At 38.3% G+C, this 23,428-nt stretch overlaps 1 protein-coding gene across 6 annotated transcripts in view; it reads left to right on the top strand.

Annotated features, from left to right (window-relative positions):
* Positions 1-23,428, top strand: part of TMEM131 (transmembrane protein 131) — a 241,469-nt gene that overhangs the window by 175,430 nt on the left and 42,611 nt on the right. For all 6 annotated transcript variants that reach the window (XM_024242528.3, XM_063713349.1, XM_024242527.3 and 3 more), the window contains 14 exons: positions 3,717-3,825; positions 7,101-7,209; positions 8,020-8,173; positions 8,267-8,437; positions 9,661-9,771; positions 9,855-9,989; positions 11,179-11,283; positions 12,639-12,725; positions 16,723-16,875; positions 16,975-17,050; positions 17,221-17,338; positions 19,617-19,755; positions 19,870-19,979; positions 20,444-20,510. In XM_024242528.3, coding sequence (XP_024098296.2) covers positions 3,717-3,825; positions 7,101-7,209; positions 8,020-8,173; positions 8,267-8,437; positions 9,661-9,771; positions 9,855-9,989; positions 11,179-11,283; positions 12,639-12,725; positions 16,723-16,875; positions 16,975-17,050; positions 17,221-17,338; positions 19,617-19,755; positions 19,870-19,979; positions 20,444-20,510 — 1,644 coding nt within the window. The remainder of the gene's footprint in view (positions 1-3,716; positions 3,826-7,100; positions 7,210-8,019; positions 8,174-8,266; positions 8,438-9,660; positions 9,772-9,854; positions 9,990-11,178; positions 11,284-12,638; positions 12,726-16,722; positions 16,876-16,974; positions 17,051-17,220; positions 17,339-19,616; positions 19,756-19,869; positions 19,980-20,443; positions 20,511-23,428) is intronic.

Below are 23,428 nucleotides of genomic sequence, written 5' to 3'. Positions count from 1 at the left end.
AAGCATTCTCCTGTTAGCATTGGGACTTTACCCTGTCCTATAAAGATGTTATGCCCCAAAAATGAAGTGGAGGGCCATACCCTGAGCAAGGGAAGTGATCTCCAGGGTTGGAAGAGTGACGCCTTTTATCCTCACTTGTCATCATGTGAATAGGAAGGATATCGTTTCTGAGGCTCCCCATATCCTAGCTTCAGAAATAGCTTTTGTTAGGCCTTCTAGTCTGAGGAGGGATTCTAAAATTCCAGATAGTCCCCCTGCCCCCGAAGGGGCTTTGGGCAAAAATTATGTCTTTGATTGGTGAGTCCAGGTGCCTAAAGGAGAGAATAGAGTCCTGGAGTTTATACTAGAAATCATTCTTATAGGAGAAACTAGAAAAGCACCAGAGACAGGGAGTGGTTTTTAGAAGCAGAACTATCCTCAGAGAAGAGAGGCAAGAGGAAGTTTGTCTGACAGGCATTAGGACCCAAGGGGCAAGGGTCAGGATAGATAGGATAGATGGGTGAGTCTCGCTTGGGCAACATAACTTTGAGAGTTCCGCTCATGGCCGCAGTCAACCAACTTTCTGTCGGGATCCCGGAGCTGAATGGCTTTCCTCTCTGTTGACCCTCAGCTCAGCCCAGAAGTACAGGAGAAGCGGAAGATGGTTCCAGGCAAACCAACACTCCCAACTCTGAAGAGTTGGGGGTTGTTAGCCCTTTCTCAGAAAGCCTGACACCTGTGTCTCTAGTCCAGTGGCTGCGCCAGTCGCTTTTAACTGGCTGACAGGTGTCCGGTATTTAGCCCCCGAATTCTAAGGAAAACTAGGACAGAATAGCAAGCGAAAGAGGTCCAATGGTGCTCACTGCTTGGTGATAGTCCCTTCCTGGTCACCAAAATGTATCCCATGTGGGTCGCCAAAATGTGTCCGGAATTTATTCCTTCCAGTGGGTTCGTGGTCTTGCTGACTTCAGGAGTGAAGCTGCAGACCTTCGTGGTGAGTGTTACAGCTCATAAAGGTAGTGCAGACCCAAAAAGTGAGCAGCAGCAAGATTTATTGTGAAGAGTGAAAGAACAAAGCTTCCACAGCGTAGACGGGGACCCGAACGGGTTGCCTCTACTGGCTCGGGTGGCCAGCTTTTATTCCCTTATTTGGCCTTGCCCACGTCCTGCTGATTGGTCCATTTTACAGAGCGTTGATTGGTGCGTTTTTACAGAATGCCGATTGGTGCATTTACAATCCTTTAGCTAGACACAGAGCACTGATTGGTGCGTTTACAATCCTCTAGCTAGACAAAAAAGTTCTCCAAGTACCCACTCAACCTAGGAAGTCCAGCTGACTTCACTTCTGAATTGTTGCTGGATCATATTCAGTAGAGCAAATGAGGAACTTCAGGGGCAATACCTGTGGAAGTCCTCTGCAAACTATACAGCTTCATGTGATCACCTCTAACAAAGCTTGGCCTCAAGATAAAAGTGGCTCATTTGTGGGGGAAAAAAAGCAAAATTAACTGACTCACAAAATGTTGTAGATGATGAGATCTCAGAAAACAACCCATCCCCTTGGCTGGGCTGCTTTTTTTTTTTTTTTTTAAAGAAGGAGTCTCACTCTGTTGCCCAGGCTGGAGTGCAGTGGCCCAATCTCGGCTCACTACCACCTCCACCTCCCGGATTCAAGTAGTTATCTGCCTCAGCTTTCCGAGTAGCTGGGATTACAGACACCCACCACCACGCCTGGCTAATTTTTGTATTTTTAGTAGAGACGAAGTTTCACCATCTTGTCCAGGCTGGTCTTGAACTCCTGACCTCATGATCCATGTGCCTTGGCCTCCCAACGTGCTAGGACTACAGGCGTGAGCCACCATGCCCAGCTAGGATTTTTTTTACAGGTGGGAGAAATGAGCCCCAGAGTAGATGGGCAGCTGACTCAAGCTCACATCTCTAGTTAAACATCCTTTTGTTGCATAAAGTGATGCCACTGGATTGTCACATACACTTCTGTACTGATTTCCTCTCTTTGGAAAAAGTATTAGCATGGTAATATAGTATAGTATAACCAAATGGAACTTTTCCCAGTTTGTCTTACAGTTCAAACTCTACTTTGTTTTATTATTAAAAATACACACAGTCACCTTTCAGTGAATGAAGAAATTTGTATTTTAAATGTCGCTAATAACAGCAAGCTTATTGATAAGTAAAAGTATTATGTGAACAAATCATTCCCAGCCCCAGCTAGAGATCCAAAAGCAATTGAGAAGGAGTTCTTGAAGAAGGAAAAGGGAGGAAGTTAAAGAGAGTTTAAAATGCCAAGAGAGCCTGAGGTCCACAGAACCATCCTTAGGGCCTTCATTTCAGACCCTGTGAACAAACACTTGCTGACAGTCCAGGACTAACCCACCAATGGAAAGGGAGCTGCTCCAGCAGTATCTTTGATCATTATCATATAATCAGATCCGTACCCTGTGATCCCACACACAAGGCACAAGGATCATTCTCTCTCTCAATGCTCTTCTCAGGTGCTTATTGCACCTTCAAGAGACTGCCCTTTGATGTTCCGTTGAGGCAGATTTCACCTTTATAAATGGGCAGAAAAGAGCAGGCAGGGATCCAGGGGGAAGAACATAGTGACTTGCTGGATCTGACTGTGCCCCTGTTAAGGGCCTTGCCTGATAAGTCTCATAGAAAAGGACAATGTTCTTTTCTCCAGGAAATGGCAGGCTTTGACAAGTTTTTAAAGCCTTTCAAAATTCAACAAATACAACCCACGAGGGTTCAGACCAAGGTTCAGATTCAAAGTAATTATAAAGGAAGATTATTTTTTAATCAAGAGTTGTATACAGTACCACGATTTTGTGATACATGTTTGTGCAGCAGGATGTCAGATGAACGCCCTGCACCAACCCGGGGATTCTTGTTTCATTCCTACCTGTTGATGCCTAGCTATTGAAACATCAATATTGGAAATTTCATTAGTAAAACAGAGAAGGAGGTTGGAATCTTTTAAGTCGCTTCCAATTGAAAGGGCTTTGTGTCAGTGAGGAAATAAAAAGTAACTGTACCTTAAAATGTATTTTTAAAAAGCATGCTCTCCAAGTACAAGGTTTTCCTGTTTGTTGTTATTTAAGCATTCTGACTTCAAGCTGAACATCCCTGTGGGCTGCCTCAGTGCTCAATCCCATAGCCAGCAGTATAGCCCTCTCCCTGGACAGCAGCACGCCTCACTCGCGGAGCCATGTCTAGAAAGAGAAAATGCCATTAGAAATGAAGTCTGCAGAACTACCTTGGCATTGACACAGCAGCTTCCAAGTTCATGTTCTTCACCATCATATGGTTCAGATATTTCCTCAGTATTGTGAATTTCTTTAAGAGGGATCCATAAGTCTTTTTCATGTCGCCTCCACTGGTGTGTGAATTAGGCATTCATTTGGAAAATAAGTACCTTTTTTAAATGCTTTATGTACTCACACCAAATGTAATAGATTCTTACACTTACAAATCTGTCATGCTTGTTCTCCTCTGGTCATTTTCTTTTATAAAGATATTCTGATGAAATTAATTTGAAGTTTTCCAGTGTGGCCTACTCCATTTAAAGGGACAACATAAGTTAAACTTTTCAAATTTAGAGTCCACTTTACTTTTCCAGTATACTTTCCAGTATCCTCCTGTATACTTTCCAGTATAAGGCAACTGAACCATTAGTCTGAAATAATGCCATGTATGTATTTTTGTTCTCTTTGCAGAGTGTTCGACCTACACCACAAAATGATGCCATAACGGTACACTTTAAGCCAATTACATTAAAAGCATCAGAAAGTAAATACACCAAGGTTGCAAGCATTAGTTTTGATGGCAAGTATTCACCTTTTTCTCTCTGATAGAGTGATGTTATTTTGATAAACTAGAAAGCATCTGTATTGACGTGTTAATATAGAAATCCAAACTGTTTTACCATCAGAATTTACTGCTTAGGTTGATTTTTTTTTTCCCCCCTGTAAACCATCATGAACTCTTACTTGATTGATTCATGAGAGAAAATACCACAACTTTATAAAGCTAAATCAGTATTAGCAATAGAAAAGCACTAGCAAATACATTAGGATTGGAATCATTTCCATAATCTGGGCTAGCCTTTTTACACATATTATGTATTATAATTCATCTTAATTATGAAGTTACAGTATATTTGAAGTTCAGAAGCATGTTTGAATTTGAGAGCAAAAATAAAAGTATTCTTTGTAACATTTTCATATATTGGCTTTTATAGGCAAAACAGATCCCCTACTTAAGCTAAAATAATAGACTTTATGACAGAATTGTCCAATTCGCTATTATTTCTAACGTGTATGGTATACATTTTGATACTTGAAGTGTTAAGCCAGACGATACCATTTTTATAGCATGTTTTTATTTAGTTTTGCCTACTTTAATTGGAACATTCATTGAATTTGCTGTCACAACATTTTTAAAATAATGACTTAATGGCTGCTTAACCATATAGATAATTAAATGAGAATTGAACCTCTGAACAGGGCTTTTTTCATAGGCACCCATGCAACTGAGTAGCTGCTATTAAGCTTAAATTTTGGCTTTATGATAAAGCCATCTCTGCTCAGAGTCCACATGGTAAAGCTCAGCTCCTCATTGGATGAGAGTATTTGATCAATGAATGTAGGAGGACACTGGCACGCTTTGCACAGTGTTTATGAGAGTATCTATGCCTGCTGCTCACTGTGGAGAGTTCCAGGGAGGGTCTGGAGCGGCTACAGAGGTGGGGCTGGCCTCAGGGTTCGTCCTGTGAGCTCAGTGAGGACTCCCAAGGAATAAAAATCACATAGGCAGCATACTTCATGACACAGTTGTCAAGAAATAGTATTATAGCAGGCATTAATGCCACAGTTATTTCTACATTTGTGGTAAAGTGTTCTCTATGCTGCTGAGAGACCACATTCATGCCTACCAGTGTCAGTAGCACGAGGTACATTGCCTTCCCTTACAGAGGAGAAGGAGGCTAATTTTTGTATTTTTAGTAGAAACAGGGTTTCACCATGTTGGCCAGGCTGGTCTTGAACTCCTGACCTCAGGTGATCTGGCTGCCTCAGCCTGGCAAAGTCCTGGGATTACCGACGTGAGGCACTGCACCCAGCCAGGATGAGAGCATTTAGGACCCACCCTTCACAGACATGCCGGAAAGTTCTCCACATGCTCTGCAAGGGTGGAGAGCTACTCTTCTCTAGCTCCTGTATTGACCACAGACTTAATCTTTCCCTTCTTGAGATAAATGCGACGTCATTAGCGTTGGTTCTTCTGAGATCGTAGGCTCTAAGATAATTGTTTCTTAAAGAAGTATGTAAAATGAAATACAACAGCAAAGGGAAAGCATCTTTAAGAGCAAATGCTACATTTCTTGAAAGTAGGTTTTTAATATCATGTGAAAATTCCCCCACCATTCACCTCTCCCACCACCACGCTAGATCCCCACACAAAATACCTCTGAGATTGCTGTGAAAATCAGTCAGGAAGTGTGTGTTATTTAACTTTTAATATTGTTAGAATGCACCTTATATATGTATTAACTCTACAGTGTTCATTTATCAAGCATCTTTCTCATCAAAAACCATTCATGATTTCAACAGAATTTTCTTGAGCTTTTTGACCACTTTATTTGCTGTGTATGATACAATGTCATGAAATGCTTAAATGTGGCCCTTGTAATCAGTCTTACGTCAGAACAAATAGTGAAAAATTGAAAGCATCCAGAGATGGCTAACTAGCAAGCAGAGAAATAAGAGGCTGAATGGGAATTTTTAAAATGGAAAGTCTGTGTCTGCACATAATCAAACACTAGATGTCATACCATTTCCTTGTTCTTTTTTGTCGTGAGGTTGGACGACACACATTTGCGGAACTCACATATGAATTCTTCACATAAATGGAAGTGTTCGTAAAGTACTCTAAGAGGATAAACATAAACAGCTTCTTTATTTGCTTTGAAAAGAACCATCTAATGGGTACCTAGATTGGACCCAACTGAGTCAATTTCTGTAATTCCTTATTTATTTATTTATTTATTTATTTATTTTTATTTTTTTGGGTCAGAGTCTCACTTTGTTGCCCAGGCTGGAGTGCAATGGCGCAGTCTCGGCTCACTGCAGCCTCCACCTCCCAGGCTCAAGCGATTCTCCTGGCTCAGCCTGCCAACTAGCTGAGATTACAGGCACGTACCACCACACCTGGCTAATTTTTATATTTTTAGTAGAGACAGGGTTTCACCATGTTGGCCAGGTTGGTCTCGAACTCCTGACCTCAGGTGATCTGGCCGCCTCAGCCTGGCAAAGTGCTGGGATTACCGACGTGAGGCACTGCACCCAGCCAGGATTATTCAAAACTGCTACGAAATCTGAAGTTTTTACTTCATCTAAGATGAGGACAATATAATATGATGACAGGAGGGGATTTATCTCCTCTTATACTGTGAGTTTTAGGGTTGGCTGATTTTTGAGAAGAGCTCTGAATTCTTGACTTTTCTTATACTATGCTACTTTATTGGTGATAGAGCAAGACTTTGGCCATACAAGAAATGTTATTTCTTTCTCAGTTCAAGTGTAAATCAGCAGGGCTAAGTGGGGGGTAATTTTGCCTCCAAGGGGTATCTGGCAATGTAGAGAGGCATTTTGGTAGTCACAGCTGCAGGGATGCTACTGCCGTCTAGCAAGTAGAGGTCCGGGATGCTGCTAAACATCCTACAGTACACACAACAGCCTCCGCAACAAAGAATTAATCTGGCCTAAAATGTTAACAGTGCCAAGGATGAGAAATTCTGCTGTAAGTAAAGCCAAAGCCTGTGGCTACAGCAAAGCAGCTTAGGTACGGTGTTTTACCTCCTGAACCATGCTCACCAGCTAATTCTTTATCTGCTTATCTTATTATAGGAAATATAAAACATTTTCCCCCTTTTGTATGAAAAATGTGATGTTTCATTTAAAATGTTATAAAAAGTGTTCTGTTGGCCAATTTGGAAGCTCAACTTTTTTTTTTTTTTTATTAAGATTTTGTTAGTTTACATAAATTCACTAATTCTCTTTGGTAGTAAAAGGTAACAGATTATTTTTTATGCTTCCTTTCAGCATTGAAGGCAAAAAAGCCATCTCAGTTTTCTGGGAAAATAACAGTTAAAGCAAAGGAAAAGAGTTACTCTAAACTTGAAATACCATATCAAGCAGAAGTTTTAGATGGGTAAGTTTCTTTTTAAAATAAATTCTATAACTTTTTACTAATCAGTAAATTATATTTTCCTGCTAAATGACCTGCAGAAATACTAGCCACGTTCACATAAACTTGATGGAATTATTTTTTAAAAGAACAGCCCCAACTATAAAAGAGAAAACCTCCTATATTTTGTTTATATTTTACTTTTTTAGAAGAAAAGCGTAAGTGGGATGATAGGATTTGGGCTTAAATGAAGACTTAATGATTCAAAAATACGATTTTTTTAATATTATTTAAATCATTTGAACCATTTCCTTTCTGACATTTGTTTGTAATATGTAAGTGATTGTGGCCTATTATTAAAGTATTTTGACACTCGAAACAAAATTCTTTATATTCCTTTGTAAATTCATAAACACTTCTAGAATTACAACTTTTTATAAATGGGAAGTAACATGTTCATTTTTTATTATACTTTAACCAATAGTAGTTTAATACTCAATTTGGCAAAGATTCATTTTAACAAAGCTCCTTGTAATTCAGTGATAAACATGATTTTTTTCAAAGTAAAGCTTTTTTTGTTGATATGTCTTTGATTCTAATTGTATGAGTCATATAATTCATTAGAGAATGGTTCTGTATATTAATTTCAATATTTTGCAAGCTAAATTTTGTTTTAAATCATATAGTCAATCACTAAAATATTATAGGTCTAAATCTTTAATACAATCCCTAATGCTAAATGTAAATTATTACTTACAGCAAAAGAACTTGGATTTTAAATTAACACATGGACATAAAAATGATTTATTTTGTTCTTGTTGTTTTTTTTAATAGTTATTTGGGATTTGATCATGCTGCAACATTATTTCACATCCGAGACAGCCCTGCTGATCCTGTGGAAAGGCCAATTTACCTTACTAACACTTTCAGTTTTGCGATCCTCATTCACGATGTGTTGCTACCAGAAGAAGCCAAAACAATGTTTAAAGTATGTCCAGGAGCCCTCATACTTTTAATTTTCCTGGTCTACCAACTAGGTGATGCTGACACTTTGTTTTTTTTCTCTTCTGTCGTTTCTCAGGTTCACAACTTCAGCAAACCAGTCTTAATTCTTCCTAATGAATCAGGATACATTTTTACCCTGCTTTTTATGCCTTCCACATCATCCATACACATTGATAACAACATTTTACTTATTACCAATGCTTCTAAATTTCATTTACCCGTGCGGGTATACACAGGCTTTTTAGATGTAAGTATATTATCCACCTTTAACATTTAAACTCCCTGCCCACCTTTAATGTTTTCAGATCTTATTAGGCAATTGTGTTACATACGGTTTGCCATTATCTGTGCTCTGCAAATTGATCTAATTCTCCTAGTCAGTTTTTACCTTTCCAGGTAACTAGTTTTTACCTTTTCCGGCAGCTCTCTGTTGTGATACAGTTGACTTCTCTAGTTACAGTCTCAGATCTTTTCCACATTCTGCTTTCTCTTGGATATGCTTTTAAACTATTGTAATAATGGGGAATATAGAAAAGAACTAAATAGAAAAGTGATAGGTAGAAAAAGAAGAATACAAGGAAGGTGAAGAGGGATATACATAGGGAGGAGATGATCAAAACCAAGAAATATGGGGACAAAGAAGAGAACCAGATAGTAAAGAAGAAAATAAGGTGGTAAAGATGCAAAGTTGGAAGATTATATATGACACAGAAGGAAACAATGAAGGTACTCCTGGTACAGAAAATAAGCAGAGGGAAAAAATCCAAACAAAGCTATCTTGAGAGTGATCAATGAAAGAAGCTTAGATAAGAGATAAAACTGTTAGGAAAGATAAAAAGAAAGCTAGGACATCTAGAAATGTAGCCCTTTAAATAGTTGGCATCGATTAGAATTTTAGAGCTGGAGGGACCTTCAGTAATGTCTCGCTCCTGCTTCAGTTATTTTGTTTCAGTGATCATTGGTGATGCTTGCTGAGACCACATGCTTTTTGCCCGATCCCCTAGGGTTCCACTAAACCTCTCTTAGTAGTTTAGCTTCCTGCTTCTTTCATGTGCCCTCAGAGGAGGAATAGCAACTCAGCAGAAGCCATGGCTGTTTTCATTTCTGATTACTCAAAAGACTTTCATCATACAAAGCCCTCAACTATGTTGTATAAATGTGTGGTTTTATGCATATATACATAAAGCATAGGAAAGCATCGGAACTGTAATTTTTTGTTTTTTTTTTTTAGACGGAGTCTCGCTCTGTTTCCCAAGCTGCAGTGCAGTGGTGCAATCTCAGCTCCCGGGTTCAAGCGATTCTCATGCCTCAGCTTAGCTTTCCGAGTAGCTGGGATTATAGGTGCACACCACCATGCCCAGCTAATTTTTGGGGAACTTTAATACATCTTTAATATAGTTACTTTCTCTTCATAATATTGTTACATCAATGTGACTTTTTGTTTAATCTGGTTCTTTTATATCTTTCCAGTACTTTGTATTGCCCCCCAAAATAGAGGAACGTTTCATAGATTTTGGAGTACTGAGTGCTACAGAAGCAAGTAATATTTTATTTGCAATTATAAACAGCAATCCAATTGAGGTAAAAACCTGTTTTTATTCTAAATCGCATTTAAGGATTTTATGCTTGTGTTGTGATAATCATTTTCATATCTTCTTTTAAAGTTGGCTATAAAAAGTTGGCATATCATAGGAGACGGTTTATCAATAGAACTTGTAGCTATGGAAAGAGGCAATAGAACTACAATAATTTCAAGCCTGCCAGAGTTTGAAAAATCCTCTTTATCAGACCAATCATCGGTAAGTAAACTTTCTTATTGTCTCCTTAAAGTAAGATGGATGTCTAAACTGCAAGCGGAAGGTCATTGCTATGCTACATGGATCACTATTATTTTTATGCAGTTCATAATAGTGTTGGTTACTTGCTATTAAAAGGACCTTATAGGTAATGTAATTCAACCCCCTATTTTTATGATGAGGGCACTGAAACCCAAAGGGGTTTAATTCTGCCTTGTCATAAAAAGTTCTATAACACACAAATTTTTAATTATCTTTTTGTAACACAAGTGTCATTACAGGAGAAATTGCCATGGGTACTAAACTAATCTTGTGTTCATTTAGTTTACTGGGAAAAAGGGATGGCCCTGAACATTGGTAGAAAATATTTTCAATTATACAATAATATGTCTGTCCAGTTACTGCCTCAGTATCAGTGAGGCAAACATTGTTTGATCACTGTGAGTCTGCCTACATATTTTTACCTGTCTAATAAACATGTTACAGTTGGTTGTAAGAGAGCACTAAACAAGAGAAAACAAATTTATTAGTTTCAGCACTCCACCAGTACTGAAAGGGGAACTTGGAGTTTCTACCTACTGGGAAAAGAACTAGAATCACAGTCTGTGAGAAGGAGCATCAGATATCTCATCTGCAGGTTAGAATAGAATTTCTTGGGGCAGGTTTACAAAAGGAAAAGCAAGTGTGCTTTTACACAGAGAGTGTTGACAAACACGTTTCCGTGGAATGCCATAGGTCTGGTGTTTTGTTATATCTGACCTGAGCTGCCCTGAAGATATGAATATTAACGTTACAGAGTGACATCCACAGCTTGAAGCAGAGCCAGCTGTGTATACAATTGTGGCTCCAATGTGCCTGAAAGGTTGGGGGAAGGCTGTGTCCCTCTGCTCCAGCCCCTTTGGCCATACAGGTCCATGGGTGAAGAGTGAGGAGCTTTATTAGCAAGAGGACCACACCCCTCCCTCTTTCAGAAACCAGCTTTTTCAGTGGCCCATGGAACAAGTGTAGTAGAGAAAAATCAAGGGATGGACACTATTTTGAGATATTTGTACACAGTGATATGGTAATTTAGTGTCATACTGGTATATGTTAGGATTTGGAAGTCATTTTATCACTTCACCCTTCATTTCCATTTTAATAGGAAACTTCAACTAACAAGGCTAATTAATGATACCATTTCTACTATCTACAGGTAACATTAGCTTCAGGCTATTTTGCAGTCTTCAGAGTCAAACTTACTGCAAAAAAATTAGAGGGGATTCATGATGGAGCCATCCAGATCACAACAGACTATGAGGTAAGGACTTTATGGGGATTCATGGCAGTGGGGTTTTTCTGAATAAGTCAGTCCTTTCTTGTCTTTATGAAAACAAAGAATTAAGTTTACTCATAAAGTTACAGTTTACCAGTTTCATACCTTAAAAACTGAGCTTTCGAGAATAGTTTATAGAAGATTGGTGTTCATAGGCTCATAGTTTTTTGATAAAACCCAATCCTCCTAACCTAAAAAGCAACTTCAGAAAAATGCCTTTAGCACGTTTAGAATTGCTTTGTTAGAAACCTGCTTAAACAGATGACTATATCATTGCACAGACCCCAACTGAGTGTCCTGAGTTAGATATCTCTGATTGTTCCTACAATCATAAATAGCAGTCAGGGTCTAACATTTCTGAAAAGGAAGATAAAATCAGGAGATCATGTCCTAATCTGAGTGCTCACATTTATATTTTCATGAGTTATTCAAAGTCAAGGGACTAAAGGTTACTAAGCTTTTAATTAAAATATTCTGTGTGGAGCTTATTTTGCATTCAGTAAGATTTTGAATGGATGTATTTCTGCCAGACCTAAATGTTTTTAATTGTATATTTAAAAGCTCTTAGGAAAGTCAAGCACTGCTAAATTCAACAACTTGCCACCTTTGCCCTCATAGATGTTTTCAGTATACACAACTCCCACGTGGAAAAAAAAAAATGTAATTATAAAATAAACAGAATTGGCCATTTAATAATAAATGATTTGTTGAGAGTATGTCAGGTGAGGAATTCATGGTTATCACTCATGACAGAAATAAGTACATTTCAGAATTCAGATAAATTTTTGTTAATATGGGTGAAAATAAGAATTAAGAAAAATACCCTAGAGGAGTAGCTTTGAGAGTTACTAACAGTATGGGATGGGATTCTAACTCTAGAATGTTCAGTGCATTTTTAAAAATTAGGTTGATGTCTATTTCTATATCAAAAAAAAGCTATATAACTCTACATATGCTGGATTTTACATACATTGTTTTAGGAGTACAGTTTGACTTTCTTTTTTAAAATAATCTATTTTATAGATTATTTGTATTTTGAAATACAAAAATATTTGTATTTTTAAAAATCTGTCTTCATTGCTTCCCCGTTGTTTAGTCTTTTTTACGTGTTTTCAATGAATCACTGAGAAATCTGTGGAAATGTGTTATATTTCATTACATTTTATGGAGTACATTGGACAGATTAAACAGTATCTATGGGTGATTTTAATATTGGTATGGAGCTGGTTATTGTCAATGTTAGTCCCAAAATTAGGTTAACCCCAAAATATAATGCAATAGTTATCAAGATCAAGCTAAGTCTTAACTACTTATTTATCGTCATCTTCTTGACTTCACAGATCCTGACAATCCCTGTGAAGGCTGTGATTGCAGTAGGCTCACTGACCTGCTTCCCTAAGCACATGGTCCTTCCACCTTCCTTTCCAGTAAGACCATTAATACACACATTTTTCTATTGCTCGTTTTTTGCCTTTGCCTTTAGCTCTGTGTTCCTAGAATCTTACAGTAAAGTCAGTTATTCTTTATTAGTCATTTATTTTAAAGACATTATACCAGGTTCTTTAGAAGACGTAAAGAGATACAGTCCTTTTCCTCAAAAAGTTTTCTATCTAGAAAGGGAAATGGACCCACAATTTAGAGCTGTAAAGCGGAATGTAGAAGTTGCCCTAAGAGGAGTGAAAATAAAGTGCTGTGAGGGAAATACACATCTCACTGATGCAGGGGCTATGGGAGCCAGCTTAGAATTTCTTCCAACAGAGATGGAGAAGGGGTGGCAGAGATGTGAATCCAGGGCCAGGGCGCAAGCTCAACAGGGATGCAGAGGCAGTAAAGTCTGAAGTTGGTTCAGGCAATAGTGAGTTGTCCAGTTTGGCAAGAATGGAGAAAAGTTTTAAGAGAGAAAATGGAATGGTCTGTGGGGGTGATAACATGGAAAAAACTTAAATGCACTTAAGTTCATGGGAATATGAAATTTTTGAGTGAAGACTTGACATCATCAGAGCTGAGCTTTAAAGACTGGCTCTCTGCAGAACGAAATAGAGGACACAGATGAAAGTAACAATAGAGTGCCTGGAGGCCAATCCACAGACTGGCCAGAGTCCATGTGAAAAGTGCCAAGGGGAGGTTTGAGCGTATGGCTGTGGCAGAGGCAGTAAAGTCCCTTCATACCTCCAAGCCTTTGTTGTTTCTCTGCCTCGAATGCCCTTCCTCCTGTCCTTCCTTCAAAGAACTCCTACGTGTCTTTCAAGATTCAATTCCATTGTCATCTCCTCTCTGAAGATTTCTTGACTCCTCTAGACAATACTGGTTGTTTCATGTGTGATCCTAGAATACTTTGAAATTACCCCTCTTGCTGCAAGCCTCATATTGTGCTATAAATATTTCCTTATAAGTTGGCCTCCCCAGTGAGAGTCTGAGATCCTCTAGGAAAGGGATGAGAGATCGTTTCTTCCCAATAGCAGGCACTTAGTACATAATGTATGGATGAAGGAACAAATGATGTAGAGGGAACATAGGCAAGAGATATTGCAGGTGAATAATTTGAACTGTGCTTATATCCTAAAGAGGTCATACAGACTGAAACAAGTATGGGGAGGAGGGTGGATAGAGGAGGCAGGAATATGGCTTAGAGTTTGAGCCTGGAGAACAAAGACAAAACAAATGAGAAAACCAGGAGAAGATGCTGCCTTTTGCAAGAAGATGGTGCAGTCCATTCAGGAATACCAGGGCAAATGTAAAAGTGTCTCACATCTAGTGGTGGGAGACAGTAGTGGGTTAGGAGAAACAAGACATTGCAAAATCCTAATGCTGTATGCAAGTTGAGCATCCCTAACCCAAAAATCTGAAATCCAAAGTGTTCCCAAATCTGAAATATTTTGAGATCACATGTGGAAAATTCTACACCTGACCTCTTGTAACAGGTTCCAGTCAAAACTTTGCTTCATGCACAAAGTTATTTTAAATGTTGTATAAAATTACCTTCAGGCTATGCATATAAATGTATATGAAACATAAATGAATTTCATGTTTAGACTTGGGTTCTGTCCCCAAGATATCTCATTATATATATGTAAATATTCCCAAAAAAAATCTAAAATACTTCTGGCCCCAAGCATTTTAAATAAGGGATACTCAACCTGTACAGTAAAACCTAAATTCAACATTTAACTCCTTAAAAATACAAACTTTGAATTACTAGTTTCATCACATTTAAGTTTGGGTCTTAATTAAATCCTCATCTTCCTGTCATTCCACTTTGTACTAACTATACTAAACTCTTGACTTCGTTATTTATCCAAAAGAGCCATGTTTATTCCTTCCATTACCTTCTCAATCAATGATGTCCTTAATCTCTGCGTAAACTCTGGCAGGGAAAAGTTCAGTTCAGAAGACAGCAGATGACACAGTGAAAAGCCCCATGAGTGGAATAAATGAGAAAGCATGTGTATAAAAACAAGATGTTGGTCTGGATCCATTTGTGTTGCTATAAAGGAATACCTGAGGCTGGGTGATTTATTTTTAAAAAAGAGGTGTATTTGGCTTGCAGTTCTGGAGGCTGTGCAGGAAGCATGGCCCCAGTGTCTGCATTGGTGAGGGCCTCAGGCTGCTTCCACTCATATTGGAAGGCAAAGAGGATCTGGCATGTGCAAAGATCACATGGCAAGAGAGAAGAGAGGGAGGTGCCAGGCTCTTTTTTAACAACCAGTGGTTGTGTGAACTAATGGCATGAGAACTCATTACCACAAGGTCAGAACACACCAAGCCATTCATGAGGGATCCACCCCTGTGGCCCAGACACCTTCCATAGGGCCCCACCTCCAACACTGGGGATCACATTTCAGCATGAGATTTGGAGGGGTTGGTTTTGAACTGCTTCAGATTAAGCTTTCAGATATCTCTAGGAGGCTTACAGGACCAGATACTTGCTTGGAATTCTAAATTACCTCTATATTACCAATCCTGTCAATCTCTTTATCAGATGGAGAATACTAGAGCTTACTGGAAACAATACCTCAGAATAAACATTTCACGTAACTCATAGCTTAATATTTGAATAGAATTGTGAGAGCAGCGTTTATATCTGTGAGCTCTTTTGATCCCCCACACCCCCAAGAGACAAGGCACGAGGGAAGTAGTTATTTCAAGTACACCAAGTGCAGTGACTGCCCGAGGGCTCCTGTCAGCATCACAGCTGCATGCCTGCCCTCTGCTGGCTGTCGGGTGTTTTAGCCTCACTGGGCTGTAAATGAGGAGCGCTGGCCTCAGTGTCACAGTCCTTCCGTGCACTTTTTCCTGTGCACGCTCCTCACTTCTGTATTTTTTATTCCAAATATTTAAAAAGTGGGTTTAATCATTTCAGAGACCTCTTCAAATGAGTAGGAATCTACAAAAAGATAAAATTTTGTATTCGGCCAAAAGAAAGATTGTAATATTCTTCTGGAGGATTACATAAATTATTTAATTTTTTAATTTAAAATTTGGTACCCTGTCACAGACAGAAGCTTGTGACTGATAAGAGCAATTGCTGGTTATTTAACAGTTTTATCTGTGTGCTGGGGTTTTTTTTTGTTTGTTTGTTTGAGATGGAGTCTCACTCTGTCACCCAGGCTGGAGTGCAGTGGTACGATCTCGGCTCACTGCAGCCTCTGCTTCTCGAGTTCAAGTGATTCTCCTGCCTCAGCCTCCCCAGTAGCTGGGACTACAGGTGTGTGCCACCATGCCTGCTAATTTTTTGTGTGTATTTTTAGCAGGAACAGGGTTTCATTATGTTGGCCTGGCTGGTCTCGAACTCCTGGCCTCAAGTGATCCACCCACCGTAGCCTCCCAAAGTGCTGGGATTACAGGCATGAGCCACCGCGCCCAGCTTGTGTGCTGTTTTAATAAGATACTTGACAACCCATAATTTCAAAAGATGTGTAATTTCTCTTTGATACAAATGACATATATTTTTCCTAATGAAGAGACTTTCTTTTTTAAAAAACTGTGATTTTGTCCCCTTTGGCTTTAGATTTTAGAATTCAGTGATTTCAGGGCATCCTTGCCTGGGTGTAAACAAACCTTGCTTACCAAACTGAAAGTAACCATTCCCTTTATCTAAAGCTATCTCTGTTTGTACCTTGAGGATTTGTTGGCATCCTCAATATCTTAACATGAAAGTGTGAATGTTACGTCAATCATTTGTCACAATATTGCAAAGATTTGTCCTCCTGATTTTTCTGTAACGTGCCATAGCAAGAAAAAAAAGTTTTTTTGGTGAGGATTTTTGGCTGTTGATTACAATTTAGAGATTATCAATTGATGAACATTCTAAGATGTCTTTTGGGCTTTGGTTTCCTAGAAGTATGCTTGTCTACTCTGAAGCTTGTGATCTTAAGAAAATTTAACCATATACAAATGAGTTTGTTTTTTGCTTTCTTCCTTCAGGGGAAAATAGTTCATCAAAGTTTAAATATTATGAATTCCTTCTCACAGAAGGTAAAAATACAGCAAATACGATCTTTGTCAGAAGATGTGCGATTTTACTATAAACGACTACGGGGCAATAAGGAAGACTTGGAGCCAGGAAAAAAATCAAAGGTTTGAAGATGTTATATTTGAGAATTCCCATCGGTTAACATTTTGTTTTATGACATCCTGTGGATTTGGGATTCATGGTTCTCCTGTGCCTCTTTATAGATTGCAAACATTTATTTTGATCCTGGACTACAGTGTGGGGATCATTGCTATGTTGGCTTGCCTTTTCTATCCAAATGTAAGTGACCTTGCTGTTCTCTCTCATGTCTTCACTTCACCCAAAATACTCTTTTAGTAAGAGGCTGCCACTTTTAAAGTACATTGCTGTCTTTTGTTACTATAGAAATTATTTGAAGGAAAATTGACAAGTGAGTATAGATGCAGGTTAAGTATGTTTCCTTGTTTTAGCTGAACCCAAAGTGCAGCCTGGTGTAGCCATGCAGGAAGATATGTGGGATGCCGACTGGGATTTGCATCAAAGCCTGTTCAAGGGATGGACAGGAATAAAGGAAAATTCAGGTCATAGGTGAGTGGTTTATGTTTATTTATTTTAGCCATCTTTACAAGCTTGAAACATAGTGCTTTCTAAATTTTATTCTTATGTTAGATTATTTTGCTTTATAGCTAAGAAAGAATGCCTAATTTTCAGAAAGTTATTAGTGAGGCATCTTAAATTGCCATTTTAACTGTATGTTGCTTGGAAATATACATACTGTCATTTTTCTCTTTTCTGCGGTGCTTTAGATATTTCTTACACTCCAAGAAAATATTTGAAGTTGTCTTTATGTAGGATGACAACAGTATTCACCTTAGACTCATCCATTTGCATAGGAAAGAAAGTTTTTTACCTGCCACTGATGTCTGTTAAAGGCAAGGAAAACATTTTCTAGGTTTGCCCCCACCTAGACACTTGGTACAAGACCAGAGTGTCTGTTTGCTTATTGTGAAAAGAATACCTCCTTCCTTTTTTTTTGAGACGGACTCTCACTCTATCACCAAGCTAGAGTGCAGTGGCGTGATTCTCCTGCCTCAGCCTCCCAAGTAGCTGGGACCACAGGCACACGCCACCATGCCTGGCTAATTTTTGTATTTTTAGTAGAGATAGGGTTTCACCATGTTGGCCAGGATGGTCTCCATCTCTTGACCTCATGATCCACCCACCTCAGCCTTCCAAAGTGCTGGGATTACAGGCGTGACCCACTGTGCCCGGCCCACCCCCTTCCTTTCTAAGTGCCGAGCTGTTCGGGAGCACACAGGGCTCCATTCAGACAGGCCCCACAGTGTTTCTTTGGCAGGTAGGAAATGTGCATCTAATGACAAATCAATACCGCACCCGGATTCAAAAACAAAAAATGTATTGATTTGGTAGTATAGAAATCTGATCTTTTCATGTACTTCAGAAAAGAATTTGACTAGAGTAATGATAGTGTGGCAGCTAATGGAAACTGCTCTTCTCAAGCTGCTAATTTGAAATATATTTGTTAGTATCAGCATATTCCCATTTAAGAGTACTGTAAATTCTCAAACCATTAATAATTGGAGGGTTTGTTTATCTGAACTCTGCTATGAAAAGTTTTCTTAAGGCAAAAGAAAGTCGAATGTTTACTTTAAAAAGATGGTTAAAATGAATACAAAAGAGATTTCCTCTAATGGACTTGCTAAGAGAACACTAATTAAAACTCTCCTTTGTACCCTGTATTTCCACAGTGGACATTATAAAGGACAAGCAAGCCCCAAATGTTAATGTCCAATTATGAACAAATAACTTACAGTGCTGTCCTAGGCTCAGCTGCTAAGGAACCTCTTCACCTCCTACTCACAAAAAGCCTGCCCTCCTCTCTGTGTCCCCAGCACCCCCATTGCTAAGACCGGGGCTCCCTGTCTGTCTTGAGTGCACAGTAGATGTGATATTCTCCCTGATCCTGCCTTTGTGTTACTTTGTTATGTGTGTGTTACAGAGGATTTCTGCTACTAGTCATATAAACTTGTACTCTTACCAGTATTAGAGAGTATCATAACACTACAGCAGTAGAGTTAGGGGTTAAAATATGCTTCAGCGTTTAGTCCCAAGAATCTTAGCTCCATTTATAATATTGTGTCTTTGGGAATGTGTTCTGAGTTCTAAGCAACTGGCTTATACACACTTATAAGTAGGGAGATATTCAGATAAGGTCTTGAATATTGCTGAAAATTTTACATGTGTCTGCACGAAACCCTCATAGGTTTTACCTCTGTTGTCAACTGATGTCTTCATTGAATGTGAGGACTCTGTTTTGTTTTTATATCAAGGGGGAAAAAAGCCATATGGCAAGCAATGCACTGCCTTCTCATTAGTTCTACTGAAAATGTTTTTAGCACCCTGCTTGTAGATGTCTAGATCTTTCCTCTAGGCACATAAGATCCTTTAGGATCTGTGTAACGTCATGTATTATCTTTATATGCCTGCCTTTTCTAAATAGGTTATCTACTATAGGCCAGCTTTTCTTACTGAATTTATACTTGAAAAGGTTTTTCTAAACTTACACAGGATTACATTAATGCCATTGGTATTATTCTAAGATTTATCATCCTTTCCATATTCAGTATAGAAACAGAGGATCTGTGACAGATATTTTGGCAACTCTTTGCACCAATATAGAGACATCATGTAGCATTACAAGCATAGTAAAATATTAGAATGAATAAATGTGTTTTTTCACGGCCAGCAAAAAATTTCTCAAGTACGTAAGCCTCATCAAATTTCTTATGTTCAGAAGACTCAAATATTTCATTTTGATACAGTGACTTACAAATTGTTTTTCTAGATTGAGTGCTATATTTGAAGTAAATACAGACCTTCAAAAAAATATAATATCAAAAATCACTGCTGAGCTCTCCTGGCCTTCCATACTTAGCTCACCCCGGCACTTGAAATTTCCACTTACTAATACAAACTGCTCCTCAGTAAGTATTCAAAGTGACATTGGTTTTTGGAAATACATACTAGGGTTATAAAGTATTTACTCTTAGCTTTAACTATAGAAATCTTTCATTTAATGTTTCATTCTTTTGTTTAAGGAAGAAGAGATTACTTTAGAAAATCCTGCAGATGTTCCCGTCTATGTTCAGTTTATTCCTCTGGCTTTATATTCCAACCCTTTAGTGTTTGTAGATAAGTTAGTATCAAGGTAAGTATTGCTTTGGATCATCACAGTGTTTCTATGTAGTATTGAATCAGTATTTTATTCACTTAAAAAGACTTATTGCTGCTCATACAGATTAATAGATTTGACGAGAAGTTCTGGATCTATAAGGTTGAGAGAAGGTTTTAGGGAGGTTTAGGTTGATACTGTGTGAAGCATCCAGAAAAACTTACAATATAAGGCAAGCAAAAGTAATATGGAACTCCCTTCTAAAAATGTGTAAAGAGAAAGCAGATGAAACCTTTCAAATATTCTAGTTTTGAAAAGTGAACAACATATTAATTACAAGTTGTGGCCTTTAATTTTCTTAAGGCTATAAATCTGGTCATGTTAATCTCAAAACCTGACAGACAAAATTTGAAAATGAAGCACACACCTGATAATCACTCCATAACCCCCTTAACTGTGATGTTGCTTATGAATAAATATGTATACATTTTTTGTTTTAGGTTTAACTTGAGTAAGGTGGCAAAGATAGATTTGAGAACACTAGAATTTCAAGTCTTCAGAAACAGCGTAAGTATTCCAACTTCATACTATTCCAAAGAAATTATTCTATAATATGATCACTATAAATATGAAAGAAAATTATTGGCTACTCTTAAATTTAGCTGAAGGGTAAGTTACTGAAGAAGTCAGAGCAGTCCAGTAATTATTTCAGAGGCAAATAAATCAGGAAGAGTAGGTGGGATTTAGATCAAGGTGAGGCACATTGAGTAAAAGGTTCATATTTATGGGCATTAAACATTAAGCCCATGAAGGTTTGTAATAATAATTACAGAAATTCTGAGAATATATAGATGAGGTAAATATTAATACATCATTGATTTTTATTAAGCATCAAAATATTGAGCTCAGTCATTTACATTTTCTTTCTGGATACTTCGTAATTAAATTGTAAGCCATCCATGAATGCTAAACCCATGACTGGCTGTGTTCGTATTTAGCATGGTAATATGCATGATTTTCACTCAATGGATAATCTTTTATTTATAAACATATACATAAACTGGTTTGTTCTAGGAACCAAACTATTTTCTATCATTCAGGCCAGGCTGAGCAACCACTAACCACACGTTATTAAATAATGTAAGGGTGTGTGTTGGGAACTTAACACTTGGAGCTAAGGCTCCCTGCAAACTGGTCCAAGCCTTTTGGCCACCATGCCCTTGTTTCTGCCCAGGGCCAAATTCAAATCTGGTTCTCTGATTCCAGAAGCCTTGCCCTTACCATTGTATCATGTGGTCATTCGGATCAGGAATTGCTATGAGCCTTTTCAAACCAGATCCCTTGTAGTTCTTGAAATACTGTATTCTTTCCCATAGCTCCATGTTTTAATCTGTAAGGCATATATTAGCCCAGTCCTTACTAGAATAGTTTTTATAACTCTATCTTTAAGGCGAGCTTACATAAGAAAGTAATATTCAAAGTTGTATTTTTTTCTGTCAAATAATGGCTGGGACACTAGACTAAAGTTTAGACAGTCTTGTATTCCAGCCTCATGCCCCGCTCTGGGAATCTTTTTGTGCTTTGCTTTTCCCATCTGTAAAATGCCAAAGTAACAAATGTTACTGGAAGTTATCTAGAAGGCTCAGTAACCAGAACTTCCTTTCATTCTGTTTTTCTTTTTCTTTTCTTTTTTTCTGAGACAGTCTGGCTCTGTCACCCAGGCTGGAGTGCAATGGTATAATCTCAGCTCATTGCAACCTCTGCTGCCCGGGTTTGTGCAATTCTCCTGCCTCAGCCTCCCGAGTAGCGGGATTACAGGCACGTGCCACCACACCTGGCTAATTTTTTTTTTTTTTTTTTTGTATTTTTAGTAGAGCCAGGGTTTCACCATGTTGGCCAGGCTAGTTTCAAACTCCTGACCTCAGGTGATCCGCCCACCTTGGCCTCCCAAAGTACTGGGATTACAGGCATGAGCCACGGTGCCCGGCCCACTCTGCTTTTATAATAGGGAGAAATTTCACATAAGTATTAAGTGAGCTAATATTTAACTTTCTTATTTTATTAACTACAAGCCATATTTACAAGATGTAGAACACTAAACTAAGCACTGTGAGAGATAGGAAAATAAATAAGAGTACTCTAGAGGTCAGAAATGTATTCTAAATAAGAAATTCAGGAGGAGGTCCTAGAGTGAGCTTAGAGTAAATTGTATCTCAGGCATCTCTACAGTGCTATAGAATGTGGTTCTCAAAATACTTGGTCTCAGGACTCCCTTGCAGTCTTAAAATTATTAAGGACCGTAGAGAGGTTTCTTGTTTATATGGTTTACATCCATCAGTGTCTTGCCATATTAGAAACTGAAACGAGGCCGGACGTGGAAGATCTTTAAAATAGTGATTTAATTTGTTTAAAATAATAATAAACCTATTCCATTCAACATAGGTAACATCAAAAATGAAAACTACCTATATTTTAAAAAATCATTTAGCAAGGAGAATGGATTTTTTTAAATTTTTACAACTCTCTTTAATGGCTGGCTCCCTGACTTCATAGACAGGTAGATTCTCATATCTGCCTCTACATTCAGTCTCTCTTGATATATGGAAGTATGTAATGAAAATCTCACCTGCTACAGACATGTAATTACAAAAAGGAGGAGTATTTTAGTTGCCTTTTTATTTATAACACTGTACATCAGTCATTTGGAAAATACTGGTTCACGGAGACATGCAGACCTTACAAATGTTGCCACAATTCACTATGTACTATCCAAAAATGATCATACTCGCTAATCTAACCACCAGGCTCATCAGGAAACTCTTAAAGTATTGGGAAGCTGTCAAGCTCACAGCAGTGAATACAAATTATCCAAAATCCTAAATTTTGCTCAAAAGCTTGAATTTTATTGGAAACAAATACTTCAGTAGGCTCACTTATTTCTGTGAAAATACCTTCCAGATACCCAAGGCTGAATAACCATAGACTGTCAGTCATTCTTTCAGACATAAACGGTGTTCCATGAGAAAAGCAGCTAGTTCAGCTTCCATCTCAAACAGCTTTTCAAAACAACATGGTAGCTGTAGAAATACTTTTTACATACTTCCCATTGTATCCCACAGAATATTAAAGACACGCTCCAGGGTTGAAGTTTTTACGGCATCATCGAGGACTTTTTTTTTTTTTTTTTTAACTGCAAATGCATGACACTGAAAAACACAATGGCTGCTAGGGAAGTTTGATACCGCTGCCTTGATGCATGCTAAGGGGTCAGCAGTTTTACCCTCCATAGCTTTTGCTGACCATCAGTGCAGATGCCAACATAGTGAAAAAGACAAATAACGTCTATCGGTAATATTATGAAAATAGTTTTGAAATTGTGGTGGATACTCTGACAGGATCCCTGAGATCCCCAGGGGTCCAACGGTCACTCTTGGAGAACCACCACTATAAAATTATTAAGGTCCTGAATGGTATACGGGAGGCAT

The sequence above is a fragment of the Pongo abelii genome, chromosome 12 (assembly GCF_028885655.2).
Source record: "Pongo abelii isolate AG06213 chromosome 12, NHGRI_mPonAbe1-v2.0_pri, whole genome shotgun sequence".
In the NCBI taxonomy this organism is placed as follows: Eukaryota; Metazoa; Chordata; class Mammalia; order Primates; family Hominidae; genus Pongo; species Pongo abelii.
Note: the sequence above shows the minus strand (reverse complement) of the source record. Positions and strands in the feature narration are given on the sequence as shown.